General features: G+C 35.9%; 1 protein-coding gene across 2 annotated transcripts; it reads right to left on the bottom strand.

Annotated features, from left to right (window-relative positions):
* Window positions 1-659: 659 nt before the first annotated feature.
* On the bottom strand, window positions 660-22,027 carry LOC131148754 (zinc finger protein CONSTANS-LIKE 9-like). 2 transcript variants are annotated; one of them, XM_058098663.1, is made up of 6 exons: window positions 21,324-21,759; window positions 21,065-21,212; window positions 20,041-20,738; window positions 18,819-19,046; window positions 3,034-3,338; window positions 660-1,566 (listed from the first exon to the last, which is right to left on the bottom strand). In XM_058098663.1, the coding sequence occupies exons 3-6, from the start codon at window positions 20,626-20,628 to the stop codon at window positions 1,437-1,439; spliced, it is 1,251 nt and encodes a 416-aa protein (XP_057954646.1). In that variant the 5' UTR covers window positions 20,629-20,738; window positions 21,065-21,212; window positions 21,324-21,759; the 3' UTR covers window positions 660-1,436. The 2 variants fall into 2 exon arrangements, with proteins under 2 accessions (XP_057954646.1, XP_057954645.1); XM_058098662.1 differs by lacking the exons at window positions 21,065-21,212; window positions 21,324-21,759 and adding an exon at window positions 21,777-22,027.
* Window positions 22,028-22,697: the final 670 nt, after the last annotated feature.

Genomic DNA, 22,697 nt, shown 5'->3' with positions numbered 1-22,697 from the left:
AATACAGCATAATCACCAACTTATATTTTTATTATTCCATATTAAACTAAGTAGTAACAAAATTAATACATGCATCGTCATTTTTATATCAGTGTACACCCAGCATTGCTACAATTTAGTTCTGACCTCGAGTCCAAATAGCTGATAATTGGATTTAGGAAGAATTTTGACGTAAAAAGGAAGGGAAAAACCATACCTCAGGGCATGGTCTACTGACCTCTTCAAAATTCAATAAAGAACTTCTCAGAATCTAAAAATCTCAATAATAATCATCCCCAAATAGCTAATCGCCGAGTCTAAGAAGAAAATTTGAAGGGAAAGCAGACGCTCAGAGAGTTTGCAGAAAAACCCTAACCCCGTGAATTTGCTGTTGTGCTACTTGATCCCAACGTTCGGTCGAAGCAATGACAAGCAAATGTCTCAACAGTCACTCCGCAATTTGTAAAGAATTTGAGGAATTGGAGGAGCTTGGATTTGAACAGCACCTGTGGTGTAACAGGAGCTCTAGGTCAAGGTTGATCTCCTATTTGCTGTTCGTCGCATATCATCCCAAATTTTTGCTCATATAATATATATAGATTATTTTCAATGTTGTATGCACATAACATAACATAACATGATGTAGTTACCATTCGGCTATTCCTCATACAACCCAATGCTAAACAACAGTGATCTTTATGCTTTTTTTTTGGGGGACATGAAATCCTCACCAATCATGATACGAATCAAAACAAAAACCATCTTAATATTCAACTACTACAGTGTCCATTCTGACTGCATATATAATAATCCTGTGTGCTATACATGTAACGGGAGAGAGAGTTACAAATGCAAGCTTCTTGTCTGGTTTTGCAACCATATCCGGTTGCCAGCCCATGCTTTCTCACCAGCATATATGATGGTCCCGTACTTTAAAATTTACATGCAATAGAATGGAGTATTACAGCAGCAAGCTTTTTGTCTGACCTGGAAGCTGTATCATGCCATGCTCGAGATGCGTCTTGCAGGTGACCAGAGCAGGTGGAAATAAAGGAGAAATAGTTAAAGACATAATGAACACCGAGCATAATTACATCATTGAGAAGACCAGGGAGTATACTCCTTTCATTAAGAAACTGAGCATCCGAACTTTGCACCCAGTAAAGCGACAGAATTGCTTGCTGAAGCAAAAGCAATATATGTGGCGCCATCAGAGGATGGCACAATCCATCAGTTCTCTTCAGTCATGAAGATTCGGATTCTCTGGTCTTGAATTTCGTTGGGGAAGCATTGAACTTTCCACATTCTTCTTTTTCTACAGATGACAATCAAGGTCCCTGTGGTACAATTATACAGCTTGTCATTGTGCAGGGATACATCAGTTTTATCTGTCTCCCAATTAATACTGGATCATCTCAACCCAAAATAACATTTATGAATGGTAGAAAATTGAACTCTCAATAGCTTCTGGTTTGGCTCAGTGGATCGTAATCATAAGCATCTCCAGCCTTGACAAAGCGCCCTTTCACACGCTTCCTTACATCGGCTCGTGCCTTGCGAGAGGCATACCTCACTCTCTTCTCAAATCTTGTATATTAAAGGCAAAAAATAAGAGAACAGTTAAAAATGTGAATTCCTAGTGCATTAGAAAGGATCAAAATTAAACAACAATAGAGGAGTTCCACGAAAATGCAATCATAGAAACCAGAATTTCAACACACATAATATAAGTGCAACGCATTTTAATGAATCATTGAACAAATTATGGGGCTGCAAATAATAGAGAACAGGGGCTAGCACTTGACCACGCCAGTTTTTCCTTAATTATGGATGTATTGTTGCTTTTGATTCATGAATCTGAATTGTGGTTAGATGGTGAAATTAGTAGAAGTTAAAAGTGGGGCAAAATCCTTTAAAATCAAAAGATGAAGAATCAATGCTTTGCATGAATGCAATTCTCAGTGAGACCAAATCCTTCAACTCCATGATGGGTTGTTGCACAAATATAGGATTGATAACTGAGAAGTACCAAAAGCTTGATGACCATTTTATCACATAGGCCACTTGATTTCATTTATGGAAAGAGAAATTGAAGAGGATGCTGCTGACAGAATAGAATAGGCTGGCTGAAGTTGATGGTGATTCTGGAGGACTATGACATTGTAGGGGAAGCATAATACAAAGCCATAACACCAGACATGCTTTATTGCACAAAATGATGAACCTTTAGAACAATGTTGGCTTTAATCCAGATGTTGAGATGGATGAGCAACAAAACAAGAGAAGATCAGAAATGATAGATTTGACCAAAGTTAAAAAGTAGCCAAAATGGAGAAAATGGTGAGAGAATTCATTTAAGATGGCCTGATCATATCCAATGAAAATCAATAATCAGTCTTCATTATTTAAAGAGTTCTGCTAGAATGAGGTTACTAAAAAGAACATGAGCTGAGATAGGGAGAAAAGATGACATTTTCTGAAAAAAAAATTATGGCCCTAAATAAATCAGAGCAAAGGATCCAAATTCATGCAGCCAACCGTTAACAGAATTAAAGAACAAAGGTTTCATTCAGCTAGTTTGTATCTGAACTCAAATGGCACATAGTTGACCTATGTAACTGCAAATGATGGTGTGTATGCTGCCCTCTATCCTGTGCCCCACATGTATGCTCAACTAAAATCTAAATTCATGTAGCCATCCCCAAATAGTTCGTACAAATGCTACATTCAGCAGAGTTGTGCATAAACACAAAGGCTCACTGATAGCAAACATGCATAACATCTGAAGGAGTTTGTGAAAGAAGATCTATTTTTGCACCATATCTTATACACATAAAAAACTAGGTGGATGTTAAACAAAGAAAGCTGGAAATTTTCATTCTTCGTTTCAGTTCAAAGAGGAGATCATAACAAAACTAGGCCTTAAATTTATTAGGTGACCATGTATACTTCAGCAAAATATAAATCGACATCGCTCAAACATGGCAAGAAAAAAAAATATTAAAATGCACATGCATATCACATAGGTCAGGGGGGCTGCTCAGTCATACTCACTTGCGTGTTTTCTTCTTTTCCTTGTAACGCATAACAGCACTACTCCGGTTAGCAGATGGAAGGGAACTTTCAGTGCATGGAGGGCACCATGGAGGCTCTCCCATGAGAAGCATTGAAGAAGCCCCACAGTCCTGATAATCTCCAGCACTACTCTCCCCAGTAAGGCCAGAAAATGAGAGGCTGGAGTGGGCCTGCCTTGTCGTAAAACACAGGACTGGTTCAGTTTTAGAGCTCATCATGGAATCACCAGAAGCTGCATTGCTGCATGCTGGTTGTACTGCATTCACAAGTCCAACTGAGGGTCCCTGGTATCAGCATCAAATTCTAGCCATTAAGTACATTTCATATTTCCCTGTAAACTTACAAAAGTCTAGCAGGCAACATAGGAGAAAAGATGTTTTCAATATTAAAAAATATGCAGAACAGAAGCAGGCAAGCAGTGGACTATGACATGCCACTCATCTAATAGCTGGATATTTATCTTCTTAAGTGCTATACTAGTGAGCCAATTATAACCAATGTTTTAGAACCCAGACCAGCCCTTGACCCAGAAAAGGGGCTGAGAGTTTTTAAACTATTGTTGTCCTCAGCACTGCATTTGTCTGTGTTAACTTCAGACAGTTGTCAGATCTCCAATTTTGTCTCCTATCCCATTTTTTTTTCTCTTCCCCCATCTCCTTTTACTCCTTGACTTTCTAACCTTTTCTCCTTGTGTACCACCCCTAGTGATTTAGAATGGTCCAAGGCAGTCTGGGAGTTGCTGCGCAGAATGGAGAATTTTCTTATTTAATTATCAATTTTCTTCTCGAGTTCTTGTAGCCTTCTGGATTTTTTTTCCCATATGCACAAGTTGAGGTGTACTTTCAAATAAAAAATAAAATAATTGGACACATGGGTGCAAGCACGTGCATGCCAAGCATGGCAACCACGCATATGCATCCTAAGCACCTTCTTCCCTAATTCGCACCCAGTCCCCCTTTCTCGACTTAATTCACATCCAATCCCCTCTGTTCCTCGCCTTAATTCACACCCAAAATTCTCTACTTTTGACCCTAATCCCTATATATAGTTTCCCCATCTCTCATCTCATGCACCCACAAACACGAAAAGAAATAATACAGGAAAAATCCCCCTTTGGTCATTTTTCAACACCCAAAGTACCACCTCCACCTTTCCATATTTCTGGCAAAGCATGTCGCTTGCCACCGCCACCACCCTCTCTCTGGCTGTAACTGGACGAAGGAACTCGCCCCCCACACCCCAACAAAGTAGTCATATGCAGACTGGGCAATATAACCCAAATTGACGTGATCCTTCTAAAGGAAAAACTGTTTATTTGTTTCTATCCAATATCCAATAAATTTGAAAATAAGATTAAAAAACTTACCCTAAAAATTTTTTAAAATTCCTTTTTGGTTACAACTACTACTTGTATTTGAATTATTACTATTAATTTTTTTACTCATATTATTATTGATATTACATTATTATTATAATTATTAAATATTACTATTGTTATCATTATATTATTACTAGTTTATTATTATTATTATTATTATTATTATTATTACTACTATTATTATTATTATTATAACTACCACTATTATTACTATTACTATATTATTATAATTATTATTGTACCATTATTGTTATCACTATTCTATTTGCTATTTATTTATCAGAAAAATGTTGAAATAAAATAAAAACTGTGGGAAAAAATCAGGAAAATTGCAGAAATTCAAAGAAATAAAAAATTGCTCCTTAGGACTTCTATTCTTCTTTTGTTCATTGAATCACTTTCTTTGGACATGTGCTTTCCCATTTCGATGTACATGATTGAGCTATTAACTACATTATTTCTCTCATAAAACATTTGAATTGATCTGAAGACGGATGCCCAAAAAGAGCACTGGCAGGTTTCCGGAGGTGAGATGATCTTCATTGCCTACCAGACTGTTGGGACGGTCTTGAGGGGATTCAAAGATTAAAAAGGGATTAAAAGAAAGTGGCTGCTAATTCAATTGATCATTCATGTTTCAAAGGTATCATTTACAAATGGAGTGGGGCACTAGTACCTACCCCATGTATAGCTGTACTAACGAACCTGACCTGACCTGATTGGACAAAACAAACCATAGTACCTATGACCTAAGTTTGACTTAGTTTTTCATAAAGTGATAGTTAATTAGACAACTTAAACCATAACTAGGTCAAATAAAGGTCAGGGTGACTCCATTCAAATTAGATAGGTAACCCCATTTCCACCTACTTATCTTGGCACCCTTCGAGGCAGTCAGAGCCCCTCAGGTCCGCACTTGTTGACAGTTATAATGCACATTTTGACAAGCAAGGCAATGTAATGGCATAAGACTATCAGGATAATCTTATTATTCATGAAAAAGTACAAGGGTGTTTTAATCTACAAACTGCATACAAGAAGTATCTATGTGAACACAAAAGGTGTTCAAGTAAATAACACACGCACATTGCAATAAGTAATTACTAAAAAGAAAAAAAAAATAATAATTTGCATGCACAAAGAAAGTTGATGTTTGTGTTAGGTGCATAAACAAAGAATGCCTGAAGTTCAAGCTTCAAGACCAACCATTTAACACATATTCACATGGGAGTCACTTACCCAAAAATTTGTTAATTATACAGAAACAGGAACTTCTGTATAATGGTTGACAGATACAATATTTTTAGTATTAAATGCTTCACAGCAGAACTCATCACATACAAACCAAACATTTGACAGGACTGACTAATGATTCGATTGTCAAACAAATCAATGATAACGTATGTGTTACATTACCACTTCACTCTAAAAGCTTAAGCTATTTAGGTTGTGGGCCAACAATACAGATAAACCCTTAACAATCCCCTGCACATGCAGCCCAATTGCACATGGAGAGGTAACAAACGATAAACACCAATTACAGGCAATAAGATAATTCTTAACAAACAATAAACATGGGCAACAAGACTAGAACCCAGGACCTCCTGTCAATCATGACTCAAATACCATGTTTGATTACACTTTACATAAAAGCTTAAGCTATTTAAGTTGTGTACCAACAATGTTTATCAAGCTTTAACCGTATGATGTACTAACTTCTACAGAATCATTTGATGATCTGATTTGGTGTCATAAACAAGGAGCACACAACACAATGTTATATTTAGATAATCAATGCAACATACAACAGTTTAGTGACTTGCTGCAGAAATAGTGTCATCGTAACTCGTAACTCGTAACTCGATGGAAGGTTTAGAAAATTGCAAATGCCAAGTTTGGTCAACATCATAATCTAGAAGCAGATTCATCGCAAATATTATAACAAAATTTCATGGAATATAAATCTAACCTGCATTTAGTGCTTTCATTTTTAATAATTGAAAGATAATTTGCATAATTGAAGCCAAAACTTTCCATAAAAGTTTGGAGATAAAAATTACAAAGTAGTTGTTGTGACTACCCAAACCTTCTTCAGCAATGAAATAGCCAATTTTCTAGAAAATCCTTAACTGTAACTTGCACAGGAATCTAGTCATCGAGATGAGTATAATGCAACAAAGCCTTTTCTTAGACGAGAGAGAGAGCGAGAGAGAGAGAGAGAGAGAGCACAGAAAAGAAGAATACTGTATCCTCCACAAAGAGGAAAACAACAGAAGAGCACAGAAATGAAGTATGAGGGATCCTCCATTTATGGTGGTTTTAAGAAGTCTCCTCAAGCTTGGCTTGACAAATTTAGCATGGGGGTCTCTACTTTTAGTTTTATGCAGTGCTAATCTAATCACTCAGTCTTTGTCTGCAAAAAGGAGACATGAATGGTGGTACTTCTAGCAGTTTATGTTGATGATATCATCGTCACTAGTGGTGACCAAAGCGGGATTGCAGATGTCAATGGCTTGAAGAAGATTTTCAAACCAATAACTTGGGTACTTTTTGTTACTTTGTCAGTATTAAGATTGTACGATGTAAAAAATAGCTGAATCTATCTTAGCAAAAATATACCTTGGAATTTGCTAAATGGGACTCATACAATAGGAACAAAACCAATTGATTCTCCTATGGATGCAAATGCGAAGCTTTCTAGGGACATTGTACATGACTTTGAAGATAAACGTCAGCCTAGGCAATTGATAAGTTGATCTAATCCATTGTCACTAAACCTGACATATCCTTTGTTGTGTGGGCGGTCAGTCAGTTTACAAAAAAAATCCTAAACAACCACATTGCGATGATGTTTGTAGTTTCTATGGTATCTCAAAGGCACCCTTGGTAGAAAGTTTGTTATTAAATGTAATATAACTTGTGAAATCATGGGATACTCCAATGTAGATTGTGGTGGCTTTGTTGATGATTGAATGTCTACTATTAGATACTATGCATTTGAGGGTAGGGGTGAGCAAACGGTCGGTTTGGCCAAATTCGGTTAGTTAACCGAATTAACCGAAAATTTCGGTTAAAGAATACTGTTAACCGAACCGACTGAACCATTGGGCCTCACCGAACCAAACCAGACCGAATTTATTTTTCGGATAACCGAATTTAACCATGAAACGAGGGAAGGGGGGAAGCCGGGAATGTGTATCCAGACTGAAACGAGAGAAGGGGGGAAGCTGGGAAGATGTATCCAGACTGATGCGGAGGAGAGGTGGTTAGGGAGACTATTGGGCTCGAGTGAGCTTGACGCCGGTGAGGAGTCGGGGGTGGTTCTTGGTGAACTGGTCTATGCACGAGAGAAGAAAAATGAGAATGAGAGGGAGCTTGTGTGCTGGTGACTATGGCCGGCGACGGCGATGGCGATGGCGATGGCGATGGGCGTAAGCGATGGCATCGTGTGAAGATGGTGGTGCGGAGGACTAAGCTCGGGTGAGCGAGAGAGAGGCAGTGAGGGTCTTCTAACTTCAGAGAGCATTGACTGCGTTGGTGACGATGGCCGGCGATGGCGATGGCGATGGGCGCAGGCGATGGCATCGCGTGAAGATGGTGGTGCAGAGGACTGAGCTCGGGTGAGCGAGAGAGAGGTAGTGAGGGCCTTCTGACTTCTGAAAGCAGTGAGACTGAGAAGGAACAACCGGATTTTCGTTTACTAATTTATATTTAAATTTTAATTAATTATTAAATCGGTTAATCGATTAACCGAATTAATAATTTCTATTCACCGAAATATTGGAAAGCATAACCAAACCGACCGAACTGGATTTTTTAACCAAACCGACCAAACCGGATTTTTTAACCAAACCGACCAATTTCGGTCGGTTTTCCCCGAATTACGCTCACTCCTATATGAGGGAGGTAATCTTGTTAGATGACATAAAAAGGAAACAAAACAAACTACTGTAACAAGATCTAGTGATGAAGCTAATATGGCTCATACAATAAGTGAGCTTCTATGGTTGAAGCATGGTCTTAAATTTCCACGAAATTGTTTTCCAATTTCCATCACCTTTGAAATCGAAATGGCAGCCGATTTCCGTCTTGCATAATTTCCATCGAAATCTCAACAAATCATCCGAAATTTATCAAAATCTCAAAATTTTAGCGAAACTTGTCAAAGTTTGAACTATGCAATGAAATTTCCTCGAAATTCAAATGAGAGATTTAGTAGTGAAATGAAATTTCTCTTTTAATTTATTTTATTTATTTTTATTGAAACAAATGATTATTACAAGTGCTTTTGAAATTATATGAAAAAATATATTTACAACAACATTTTATTTAACTATTCAGTTCTAAATTATCATTATTTGTACAATAAATAATATTTAAATGATTTATGTTTGTATTAACTGATTCACTAAATATGTTTAATGTACATTATCTTACAAATATGTTTGACGCACATATTATATTACAACTTCTCCACCTTATACACAGCGTAGATGTATTTACTTGTAACATATTAGTCCCAAAACTTACATTATTATGTCTATTAATCATTTCTAAAGCTTCATAAAAGAATTCCATGTTTTACTAATGATTTCCATTATTTTTTCAAATCAAAATCGAAATTGACATCGAAATTGAAATTTCCATCGAAATTTCTGTACTTTTGGAGCTTCGAAATTTGAGTCGAAATCGAAATTTAAGACCTTGGGTTGAAGTCTCTTATATCAGAGATGGGATTTAGTGGTTGAAGTCTCTCATATCACAAAACCCGTAGATATGTTCTGTGATAATCAAGCTAACATTTATATTGCTAGCAATCCAACGTTCCATGAGAGGACAAAGCACAACATTGAAGTTAACCATTATTCCGCGAGAGATGTTGTGTTGAAGAAATTTGTGTGGACTCAATTTGTGAAATCTAGGATTAGTTGCATGATGTTTTCACAAAGATTTTATTTAAACCTACCTTGTCTAATGGTTGTAACAAACTTGGATTAGGTGATATTTATATGCCTCCAACTTGAGGGGGAGTGTTCAAAGAGAATATCAAATTTGCATAATTATGCCATTTGAAGGAAGGGGGGGCGGGGGGGGGGGGGGGGGTGTTCTTAGTCTTTCATGCCTTTTTATCATCAATATAAGAGGGCAGACCTAACTCTGTCAGCTCCAGGAAACTGCAACCTAATTTTTCCTGTTCTTTTGTTCTCCTTTCCTCCATTGCTAACTTTACAACACCCTTTATTCTCTAATCTGGAAAGGTAAAGTTCCTTCAAAGATCAAGACCTTTTACTGGACTACTATCCTTGAGAAAATCAATATTAATGATTTAACACATAAGTGACGACCTAACACTGCCCCATCTCCAAATGTTAGCATCCTTTGCTTCAGGAATAGGAAACATTGCTCTGGCACATGGTTTTAAATTGCGGTAGCGGATAGCGTAACGTAACGATAACGGGTGTAACGGGAAGCGGATGTTACATAACGGGAAGCGGGTGTAACAGTCGTGAATTTTTTTGAAGCACGCACAACCTTGTGCATATTAGCGTACTTGCATGTTTTAAGCTTTTAGCCCTTCTTAGAAAGAGTTTTAGTGTATTTTGGATTGTTTAATTAGAGCAACTAAGTTGTTTAGTAAGGGCAATAAGTTTACATTTGGTTTAAACCACCATTGATAGAAAAATTACCTGTGTGTGCGTATTTATACTTCTCATTATTCTTATCTGTGATAAATTCTTATGAGTGCTAAATTGATTAATAAAACAAAATACATTATACATTCCATTAATCTATTAGACACATAAGACATACGAATAATACAAATAGAAAATAGTTAGAAAAGAAAGAAGGTTGAAGTTGAAAAATATAGAACATAAATATCACATTACTAATATTATCAAAATAAAATTTTTCCTAACAAGTTAGTATTTTCAAATTGTTAATTAATGCATCTATTGTGAGTATTTAAAGAAATAGTAAATTTTATATCATTGTCATCCTCTTTATAATCTTTTCCCCCTTTTGCCACTTGGTATATTGAGAATGATACATGAAAAAGAGGGAAAAAGTGAGAAGAAAAAGTAAAAAATAAAATAATTTTTTGGTGTAACATTCCTGTAGCGGTTACGTAACGGCTGTAGCGGCCTTTACGTAACGGTCGCGGTCCGTAACAGCCGCTACAACCGTGATTTTTATTCCCACCGATTTCGCGGTGTGTAATGGTATCGGTAACCCAAAAAACCGTTACGTAACGGCGTTACGTAACAGTCGCAGCCTTTTTTTAAAAACATGCTCTGGCATGTTCTTACATTGTCCCTTCTCTGCATTTCTTTGCGGTATATGGTAAAAATTGGGTTTGCCCTGCTTCTTTGGAGAATTTGTACCATTATGCTAGAAGGTTTTGGTAAGCAGAAAGAGAGGAAAGTTTTGCAGCATTTTACTGTTTTGGCTATTATTTGGTTGGAAAGAAATGATAGAATCTTTAAAGATGTTATCACTTTCAGTAGTATTCTTAAGAGCAGTGAGGTTTTCCCTGCATCCCTTTGATGTTGGAAAATGGATTCTTTCACTATGTTTCTTTGGAAGACTTGCTGCAGGATTGGTTGGCATTATTTTTCTTGAATTTCTTTTCTTCTTGTTTAGTTTTCCTTTTGAATGTGAGGATATCTTGTACTCCCTGGTCTTTTCTTTTCTTCCTTTCCTCATGTACTCCTTTCTTCCTTAATATACTTTAATATAATTCTTTGTCTATCAAAAATATAAAAACAAAGAAACACCATTCTCCTTGGTAACTAGAAAAGAAGACATAGAAGTAGTCAAACTCTAAGTAAATAAGTATCACCAAATGCTATTATGACAGATATAATAAAAAATTATTATAATATTAAATTAAAAGACTAATATTATTTTCCAACAACAACAACAAAAAGAAGCCTTAAGTCCCACCATGTGAGGTAGGCTATATGAATCCTTTACACCAATTCACACAATTGAGGAAATTTTCCATGAGTAACTTAAGAGCTGTTAAATCCCTCCTCACTAATTCATTCCAAGCTATTTTAGGTCTGTCCCTCCCTCTTCTAGACCATAAACAATAACTAGCCTGTGCTTCAAATGCCTAAACCATCTAAGCCACCCCTCTTTATCTTATCTTCTATAGGTGCTATGCCTAATTTATTGCGAATATGTTAATTCCTTAATTTATCCTTTCATGTTATACCGCTCATCTACCTTTTTTTTTTTTTTTCCTTATTAGCAAAGAGAAAATAATATTAGCAATGCATCAAGGGGATGCCACCCCGTAGTACAAAACATCAACCACTTTGTAGAGTGTCACAAACATGAAGGATTACATAATCATCATTAACAATTTTCCCACTAAGCCAGCTGGAGACAGCAGCAACCCATTGGTCTTTGCAAGTCTGAAGTGAAGTAGTTCAATCTTTGAAGGCTCTTTTATTTCTTCTTTCCAAGCACACCAAAAGATCGCAAGAGGGATGACATTCAAACCCTTTTGCTTCTCCTTCATGGCTTTGACACCTTTACAAGCCCAAATCTCCCCTCCAACTGAATTTGCCGTAACCCACTGCTGTCCAGTCAAGGAAAGAGCCAAATTCCACAAGTTCCTTGTCCAGACGCAGTGGAGAACAATATGGTTAAGCAATTCTGCATCAGCCATACAAACAGAACCCCTATTGTGACTGTCGGCCTCTTTTCTGCAGGTTGTTGAGGGTTAAAATTTTCCATGTACGAAAACCTTTGAAGGGGCTGTCATCCTCCAAATGTGAATCCAAGGGGAGTTGTTTCAATTTGTTCCCAATGATGAGAGCTTCTTGTAGAAAGATTTAACAATGAAAACACCATTTTTGTCCAAAGCCCATTTTGGTTCATTGGGGATGTTCTGGTGATGGAATTTATAGAGAAATCTGTAAAACTAAAGAGAGTGCATGAAGTTCCCAATCTACCACATTCTTAGTAAAAGGAATACACCAGAACATTCCCTAATCAGTGATTTAGAGATGATGACAAATGAGGGCATTTTTGTCACAAGTCATGCTGTAGATGGAAGGAAAGGCAGCTCTAAGATTATTGTTCTCACACCACAAATTATACCAAAATTAAACATTGGCCCCATCCCCCAGTTGAAATGTCACAAATTGGAAGAAAATCATCCCATCCTTTCCTGAATGAATTTCCATAGTCCCACTCCATAGAGACCCCTTCTATTGTGAGTTTTCCAATCATTGTGCTCAAGCCTATATTTAGAAAAAATAATATCCCACCAAAAGTGGTCTTTCTCCTTCATGAACCGCCATAAACACTTCCCAAGGAGGGATTTCAACCCCAAACCTCCCGAACAAATGGGTTGTTTGACCACTCCTCATCTAACCAGGTGATATTTAAACTCCTTCACTAAGCTTCCCAAAATAAATCTTCTCTAAGTTCCCTCCAGTCTCCTAGCGACCGAGGCTGGTAAGGGAAGGAGAGATGAAGTAAATTGGAAGATTCATTAAAGTGCTTTTGATGAGGGAGAATCTGCCTCCTTTTGATAAGAACTCTCATTTCCATCCTAACAACCTCCTTTCAAACTTTTCAATAATAGGGTCCCAGACACCTTTGTCTTTGAATTTGGCTCCAAAGGGGCGACCAAGGTAATTAATGGGAAAGCTTGCAGCCCAAAAGATTAGCAAGGAAGGTTCACCCACCCACCCACCCACCCATGCCCCTTGCATTCTCTCCAATTAGAATAAGCTCACTTTTACCAAGGTTCACTTTCAAGCCTGAGATGGCCTCAAACCCTAACAAAATGCCTCCGAAGTTCAGGATATGAAGGGGGTCATCTTCACAAAAAATGATAGCATCATCTACAAAAGGAAGATGAGAAACTTCTGTAAGCCTTCCATTTTTGCTCACCGTGAGACCTTTAAAGATCCCTCTTTCAATAGCTTTCCTCAACATGAAGTTAAGCACCTCCATAACCAAAATAAACAGAAAAGGGGACAAGGGATCTCCTTGTCTCAAGCCTCTCACGGAGCGAAAGAAATTAGAAGGGCAGCCATTTATAAGCACTAAGAAACTTGGGGTTTTGATGCATTGAGCAATCCAACTACACCATAGCTCCCCAAAGCCCATTTTCTTAAGGAGATAAAGAAGGAAGTTCCAGTTGACATGATCAAATGCTTTCTACATATTTAGTTTTCACACTATTCCCCTTTTTCCCTCCTTCAAATAGGCATCCACCACCTCATTAGCAATAAGGGCACCATCCATAATCTGTCTTCAAGCCACAAAAGCATGTTGATACTAACCAATGACTTCCGATATTGCTTTTTTGAGCCTCACAACTAGTACTTTGGCAATGATTTTATAAATGCTTTCCCACCAAGCCAATACGGCAGAAATCCTTGATGTTCACACCCCCAACTTTCTTTGGTACATAAGTGACAAAAATGGTATTGCTGCAATTGACGAATTTTCCTAATCTATGGAACTCCTCAAGCACGTTTAACAGGTCATGCTTAGAGGAGGCTCCAATTTTCTTGAAAGAAAGCCAATGAGAAACAATCCGATGCAGGCGCTTTATCCCCATTGCAATTTTTAATAGCTTAGAGGACTTCTGCTTCTTCAAAGGATATTTTAAGCCCCCCCGCAATGAAAGTGTTAAGAGATTTGAAATTGATGTCATCCACTATAGGTCTCCAAGTCTCAGGTTCAGTGTAGAGATCTTTATAAAAATCACAAATAGCTTTAGCAAAATCATCTTCCCTAGTTAAGGTGATTTCCCCAATTTCAATGATGGATAAGGTGTTACTTCTACGATGAGTGTTTTCTATCCAATGAAAGAATTTTGTATTACGTCTCCCTCCTTGAACTATAAAGCTCTAGATTTTTGCCTCCACGATATCCCTGCAAGATTAATAACCTCGTTCAATTCCTTCTTAAGCATAGCTTTTTTCATTCTCCATTCATCATCAAGACCCTAGATTATTTCCTCCTCATCAATTACTTTGATGCCATTAAGGATAAAAATCTTCTTTACTTGAACATTCCCAAAGGTGTTTCTGCTCCATATCTTTAGCTTTTCCTTTATTCCTTTCAACTTTGAGACAAGCACAAAAGTAGCCTGCCCCATGACCAGAATAGATGACCACCAAGTTTTCACTAACTCCTCGAAACCATCATGTTTAAAACACATATTCTCAATGCAAAAAGAGGCTGTCCCCAATTTAACTCCCCCCATGTCAAAGGAGACGAGGAAATGATCTGAGATGGGCCTAGGAAGTAGACTTTAAATCAGGTACATAAAAAGAAGTTCAATCAAAATTAGGAACCTATCAACCCTTGAAAAGGAAGGCCAGCTCCCTAAAGTTTGACCAAGTGAAGTTGCCACCAATGAGAGGGCGATCAACAAAGCCATTCCAGTTGATAAAGTCAAGGAATTCTCTCATGCTACTAGTCTTAAGGCTACCCCACTTGCATACGGATACACAATCATATCAAAATCGCCTCCAATAATCCAAAGAGCATCCCATCTACTCCTAATCTCAAAGAGCTCATTCCAAAAAAGGGACCTAAAGGATCCTTCACTTGGGTCGTAAACCCCCTTGTGAAAATTCATTGAAAGTTATCATTTGTGCTTTTGAACAAACAAGAGATTGAGAAGAAGTTGGAGTGGTCCAACAATTCCACAACACTACGCTTCCACAAGACTAGTATACCCCCTAAGCCACCTACTGCTCCATGGGATATCCAATCACAAGCGTCTCGACCCCAAAGGTCATTGATCAAGAGCTGCTCCACCTTCTCCACCTTAGATTCTTGCAAGCAAACCATATCACACCTCCAATCCTTAAGAAAGGACTTGATTAACTCTTCTTAGATTTGTCATTAAGACCCCTCACGTCCTAGGAAATAATTTTTCTTAACATGATTTAACACAAGGGCTCTGGCTACGCACGCCTCTGCCATTTCTGAGCATCCTCCTGTTTCTATATGGTTCACTATGCATTGCAAGGACTTTAATTCCCTATTTTTTTAGTGATTACTTCCATCTCCTCTCTTCTCTTTCTTTCAATATCCTCAAACAATTGTAAGGCTCTGTCCTCAAACCCTTCAAAAGACATGCCTATGGTTTTTCTTACCAATTTCAATTTCCGAAGAACCCAAACAAAAACCTAATTCTTGAAGTGAGTGTTGTCCGAGTCCAAGTCATTCGAAGTATCAAAATTGGGTCTATCAATCAATCCTCAAAGTTGGGATTGGCACACAAAGTTTCATAACTAGTGCTAGTGGCTGGGACAAGGGCTAGTCTTCCGATATCATTTCGAGAATTAGGGGGTTCGTGCTCCAAACAGTCTCCTCTTGAGTTGCAGCTGCCTGTGAGGGGAGGTCTTGAAGGGGACGGCCTTCCCAAAGTGGACTAACTTTTTGCAGCTTCAGAAGGACCATCATGAAGCTTAAAGGGAGAAAAAGAGTTGCGATTGGACTTTGAGTAGTCAAGTGAGACTGCAAGGCCAAAAAAGACCCCCATATCTGCAGCTCCAAGGCCCAAGTTAAGGCCCACTCTAACATCCTCAAACGAGATGAACATTTTGGGCTTGCCTTTATCCTGGTTATGGAAATCCAAGAAGTCATCTGCAGCACTGCTCTTCTACCAGTACAACTCGCAGTGGTGTTATTGTATACTTCACCCACTGCACTCTGCCACTGCATGTTATCTATACTATATACCATATATGAAAGTATGACCAATGTAAATCATTTTATGGACAAAAAAAAATCCCCGACTTTTAAAAATAAGACAAAACATTCCTAAAACATAATTTTAGGAAAACCTGACACAAATTACCAATTGAATTATAGCATAGATTAACAATATTGTACAACCAAAATTTTAATACAGATGATCAGATCAGCATAAATTAACAGTCAAAATTTAAACAAAAAATGGAATAACATCCATTAGGCAATAATGTCAGGCATTAAAAATCAATCTTAAGAAAAAACCAGGGATTTAAATTTCAGTTTCACAAAAATTTTGAGGGCCTCAATTTCTGGAAATTTTGATTTCACTAGAAAGTTTGATTTTGATTTAAAGGAATATCAGGAATCAGAAATTTTGACACATCCCCCTCTCCCTCACCCCCTCGGCAAAAATCTGAAATTTTGACTAAAATTTCAGCAAATTTTCCAAAAATTTTAGACTGGGGGAGAAAAAGTGACCAGCAATCTAAATCAAAAGGTTAGCAAAGTAAAGAGACACTTTTGCTTGGAATCTGACTATGGTTCTTCGACTTATTTGTTAAACTTCTTTATATAACACAATTGAAGATTTACAGTCGTTCAATTCTAATTTGCAAATTTATGAATGACAAAAATAAGCATATGAATTAATAAAACATAACAGACAAAAAAACACAAGTCACAAATTTGACGGATCCATATTTGAATTCAGATAACAATAGGCATCATGAACTACTATTTATACATACATACTCAAAAATAAAAAAAGAAAATCTACATTTGTACAGGTAAATATACTCAAGAAAAAACATGGAAAAGAAAATAATTTCCTTTATTCAATGATCTAAAAATACTAGAAATTTTTTAATGCAAATATTAGTAAAAAGTTCAAGTGTACAATGTTATTGATATGGTAAACGTGACTTTCAAGTTTCATGTTACTCAACTTTAACAGGATGTCTGGTAAGTTGTAATTAAATATATTAAATCATTAAATAAGGTAAAAATGCATATATTTATAATTTCTTACCTATAAATAATAAAATTCTTTCTCATTTCATAGCATTGCCCAAAGAATGTCACCATGACAGGCACAAAAAAATTGGATTCATACTAGAATAAAGTGTGCATTTACTACGAAAAGTAGATTAAAAAGAAAGCAATTTAACATTATTTTTTAGCAAGGATCCAAATAATAAAACAAGAAATATGTGCAGATGCAATTGATATTAAGGACAATGATGAAACAAAATGAATTGTGCAGAAGTTTTCTTTAAGTTAGAATTCTAATAAATCTAGAGTATTCCCCTCTGCTGCTTATCTTACAAATATACCTTAAACAATTTTTTGACTGATGTCAAGTCTTCCTAATCAATTTAATATTCATTTAATTAAAATATATAATATTAACATGAATTAAAATATTTAAATTAATTTAATACTACTTAACTATTGTCTACTAAGGTTACCTTCTATATAATATACACTGATATGCACAAGTACAACACATCAATAATCATTTGAGTTCAAATGCTTCTTACTTTGAAAAGTTCAAATACATACTTTTTGATTTTCTCTCTTCGCATATTAAATAAAAATTAATAACCTCAATTGCACATAATATTACTCACTCGCAATCATTCACATGCAACACAAGAAAAAATTATTAGTATCTAAAAGCAATGAAGAATGAAAAATAGCCTCTTCAATTATTTCTGTTGAAAATAACCACTTTAAGTTTTTCATAACCTCCACAAACTACTCAAGAAAAGAGAGAGCATCAACAACATCATATCTTCCAATCATATGCAAAATTTCCTCTTTTCTTTTCTTTTCTTTTTTTTTTCCTTTTTTAATAAACACAAAAACTTTTAGTTTTTAACAATAAAAAAAAAAAGTTGTTCCATGACTATGCATCAATGAAGTATAATCATGGTCTTAAATTTCCACACAATCGTCAAAATTTCAGCTTTCGACCACCCTTGAAACCAAAACGCCAGTCAATTAACACCTTACAAAACTTCCACCAAATTTTTCACAAATCATCTAAAATCTATCAAAAAATCAAAAGGTCAGTGAAAAATTTGGTGGAACAAAAAATTTCTTTGAAGTTAAAATTTGAGATTTAAAACTAAATTTGAAATTTCTGTCTTAACTTCCATTTTTATTGAAAATAAAATTACTACAAGGACACAAATGATAAATTTCAAACATTTAAATTTAATGCAAAATTGAACTTGGATATTAGCTTCAACATTGTATTGACCTTTCATGTCTAAATTGGCATAACTAAAATATAAATGATTCATGAATTTCATTTAAACTAATTGAATATTGTTCAATATGGTTATTTATTACATTTGTGACACCATATAATCACATACTTATCATTGATGTATTTAAAAAAATTTAGTTTTGTAAATCTTGCATTATTATGCTTATTAACAGTTTCTAATGTTTCACAAAAAATTCCGTGCTTTACTATTAATTTATATCATTTCTAAAATTAAAATAGAAATTGAAATTTATAACTTTAACAAGTATAATTAACACAAAAAACAAAGCACTGACTGCAGAAAGAAATAGAACATGGTTATTTCAGAAATCTTAAGGGCACCATAAAGCAAAATGAAGATAATAGAACCTCAGCAACAACTGGTCCTTGACAGTTGGAATCAGCACCAGACATATCCTTCGTTCCAAACAAGCTATCAATCCCACCATTCTCCAAAAGCTGTTTTGAATGATTAAGAGCTACCCCAAAAAGTTCCTCGTAGTTCTCAAAATTCAAGTCAACTTCATCCATATTGAAGTCCTCATACAGACCATCATCTTCACAAAGTCCAGGACCTTTAGTTCCAAGACAGCATAACTGCATATTAATAAAGTGAAAATATTTGCAATGGTTCTAAAAAACGATATCATGAAATTAATAACATACACTCGCATAAAAGCTCAAGGCTTGATTTTTTTACTTTGTAAACGACATTCAAAATCGGGAAATGAAACTTTTCTTAATTCTCGGACACCAGAAGTTAATAATGGCCTTGTAGTTTCTTTGTAGCATAATGTCAACAGGATGCAAACTAAAAATTTATGCATAGATTGCAATTGCAACCATAAAAACAACGATTTGTACATTCTAGAGAACCAACAAGGAAACAGAACAACTATTCCAAAAAATGTAAATTATAAAGACAGTGATCAGGACTATACACATAATACAGCCAATCTGCAACTCAAGCAGAAGAAACCAGCGCATAACTTTACAGACAAGTAAGCTACATGTCACAAGTTTCCCAAACAAGTGGTGCATCTCTGGTTTTCATTGATAAACGCGTTTGCGGCTTTCATATATTTTTCTATTATAGGTAGAATAGTTCGATATGTTGATGAGATGCCAAATGCACAATAATTGAAGAAACCAGAAACAGGAACAACAAAGATATCTACCGCAGATAGTATTTCTGCAGGGTCCAAAACCTGCCATAGGATGAGTTTAGCCAAAACACTTTGTGCAGAAAAATATTTGGCAATCAATTTAATTAGTCCAACACCAAACCTGTTACTAGCTTTATCCATGCCAACTTAGGACAATTGGAAAAAATAAAAATGGGGAATAATTAAGTGCAAATGGGAACACATCAAAATTTTATGGTTGCCTAATAGCCAAAATTTAGGCAAGGGATCCAAATTGGGAAACCAGTTGATAAAATTAACCCACTACCCATAAGTCAAATCATTTATCACTTTTTTCTATGGTAAGACTATCCATAAAGCCAAGGAGATGTGCTCCAGAGATTTCCTGTGGGAAAATATCAACGTAAGCCTTCAAGTTTATGACATACTTGAAAATCAATACCCACCTTGGGCACAGTCAAATTTGCAGATCCAGAAGGTTGATCCACACTATCTGGTGAAGACGTAGGTTGAGGCATTGAAGTTGAGCCCATCCAAACACTTGATTTATCCACCTTTTTTGAATCATTCACTCCAATTGCTGCAGATAAGTCTTGCCTGCCATTAATTTCTGGAGTGTCCAAGCAATTCTGATCACTGTTCTTGCTAATACTCATCAAACCGAATCCACGCTCACAAGCAGAATCATCCACAGTAGGAATATCTAAAACAAACGACCAGACTGAAGAAAACTCAGCTGCCGAAGGGCAACCAGAGTAACAATCAATAGTTTGTCTCTTGTGTGTTGTAGACGAAGTTGAGACACCATGCCCCATCCAATCACAATTCTGGCATAGAGAGGTCCTCTCCTCAACGCATCTGACAAATGCAGGTTGGGAATTGCACCTTTCACACAGAAGGGTCCTGGAGTGACGCCTGGAAAGAGCATTTGCAGAGTGGACATGCCGATCACAAGACAAACATAAGCAAGCAGCATCAGATCGACAGTAGACCATGGATCTTTGACTCCCACAGAAATCACACATGTAACCCATGTTTCTCCTAAATCTTCCTTTAGATATAACCCTTAGCTGAGAAGGATAAATTTTGTAGAACTTGCGCACCCTGAAGGCAGCTCTTCATCCTTGCGCCCTACTTTTTTCAGCTGTTGCAAGAAAAAACAGTGACTACCCATAAAAACAAGAGAAAATGTCCAATGAAAATAAATAAGGACTTTGTTACTTCTGAACTGCACCAGTATGATCAATTAGCTTCACTTATTTGGATGCTGGTTAGAAAAAAGGGGGGCCATTCCATGAAAAAAAAAATCTTCTCAAGTAAATGCATGAGATGGATTATGCATGTGAAAAATCAAAATTACAAAACAGATCTCAATAACCAACCTTCACAGTGTACGACACAAAGATTATTTCAATTCTAGAAATAGGAAAGATAACACTAATTAACATCACAAGTTGTTTCGTGCATTACTTTTCTTCACCGTGTTTAATTGAAGGCTTAAGATTTTCCTCGAAGCAAAGCTATTTCAAACAAATCCCCCTTCTTGATTTCCCTCTTTTTTTTTTTCTCAAAATTTCCAATTTTCTTTCAAAAGCTCAACAATACAGTTTCCCTTCACCTGCAACAAGAACACAAACCCGTCCGGCGATCTATCACTCTAGCAGTCTCTCGAATCAAATTTATCAATAAGAAGATTAACAAAGAAATCAAAATTTCGAAACAACCTCACCAATTAATTCCGCAAGGCAAAAACTTCTAACTGTAATCACCATAACAGACCCACACAGCCCCGTTAAATCAGAAGAAGAAGAAATAACTTGCAGTTCAGAACAAACTTGGCGCTTATGCATATACCTCATGTTGCTCACATTTTTAACTCAGAAAAAAAATCACAAAAAAAACCATAAAATAAGAGCGAAAAATCATTTCTGACTATCTGCAACATCCCATCAAATAAAAACAAATCGTTCTACCATAGACACCGCGAAAAAAAAATCATCGATAAAAGGAATTTAAAAATAAAAATAAAAATCTTTCTCCAACAGCCTTCGCATTTTCTCTGAATTTTTCCGAGAAAAAACTGCAAATTTTCGCAGGAAAACGATTGACAATTAAACTGATTACAGAACACAAATGCAAGCCCAAAGGAAAGAGCCAAACAACCGGAAAAGACCGACGATACCTTTATTTATTTATTTATCAGCTTAGCCGCAAGAATGGCGGAAAAGAAAAGGGAAGTTCAAGGAACTTGGTTGCATTTGACGCGCAGAAACCCTAACATCGGACGTCTCCCGAATCTCCCTGCGCCTGCGTGTGTGGAAGAGAGAGAAACCGGAATCTCTATCTAATTTCCAGACAACAAAGTCGTTCGCTGTAAGACTTCTCACAAAAACTGATGGAAAGTGCACAAAAGCGGTGGGACCCACCCGCTTCCCTTTCGCATTAGTGAAAGCAAAAGCTAGGTCCTTCCTTTTTCTCCTTCCACTTGGTCTCTCCTCATCAAAAAGTGCTTCACTTTTTCTTGTTTTATACTATATATATATATTATATTTATTTCATTTTTTTAAATACTGATCTATCTTGGGTGCTAATCAACGAGAATAATAAATAAATCTATCTTTTTAACCTTTCTTTACTTAAATATTAAATTATTATTTCAACTAAAAAATTGTAACTTATGAAACTTGAATCTTAATATTTTAACTAAGAAATTATTGAATTTATATTAATTTAATTTTTAACTAAACTAATTTATCTTATTTTTACTCTAAATTTATATTTAATCTATGAATAAAAATGTTTCAAATAAATATAGTTTATGTAATGACAAATGTTTTTATTAAAATTTAAAATTTATATATGCATATTTTAAACTATCAAAATTTATACCAAAAAAAAAGAATTATAAATAATTATGAAATCCCTAATGTTTTTTTCATACTAACAGTAGCTTCAAAATCCGATAAATATTTGATATAAGAATATTTGAAGGAATAAAATGAAGAGTCCATTAAAGAATAGCTTTTTTATATGAATAAATATAAATATTTGTACAAAAAAATAATTAAGGAATAAAGAAAAGGGAGATGCATGAATCTCTTTT

The sequence above is a fragment of the Malania oleifera genome, chromosome 2 (genome assembly GCF_029873635.1).
Source record: "Malania oleifera isolate guangnan ecotype guangnan chromosome 2, ASM2987363v1, whole genome shotgun sequence".
Lineage (NCBI taxonomy): Eukaryota > Viridiplantae > Streptophyta > Magnoliopsida > Santalales > Ximeniaceae > Malania > Malania oleifera.
The sequence above is the reverse complement of the archived record's forward strand: the minus strand, read 5'-3'. Positions and strand labels throughout refer to the sequence as shown.

Coding starts and splice junctions, on each gene's coding strand:
- LOC131148754 (XM_058098662.1), bottom strand. CDS start 20,628: ATGGGTTACATGTGTGATTTCTGTGGGAGTCAAAGATCCATGGTCTAC. Junction 3,339..18,818: donor AAGGACCAGTTGTTGCTGAG/GTTCTATTATCT, acceptor TGCTGATACCAG/GGACCCTCAGTTGGACTTGT. Junction 1,567..3,033: donor GAAAAGAAGAAAACACGCAA/GTGAGTATGACT, acceptor TTAATATACAAG/ATTTGAGAAGAGAGTGAGGT.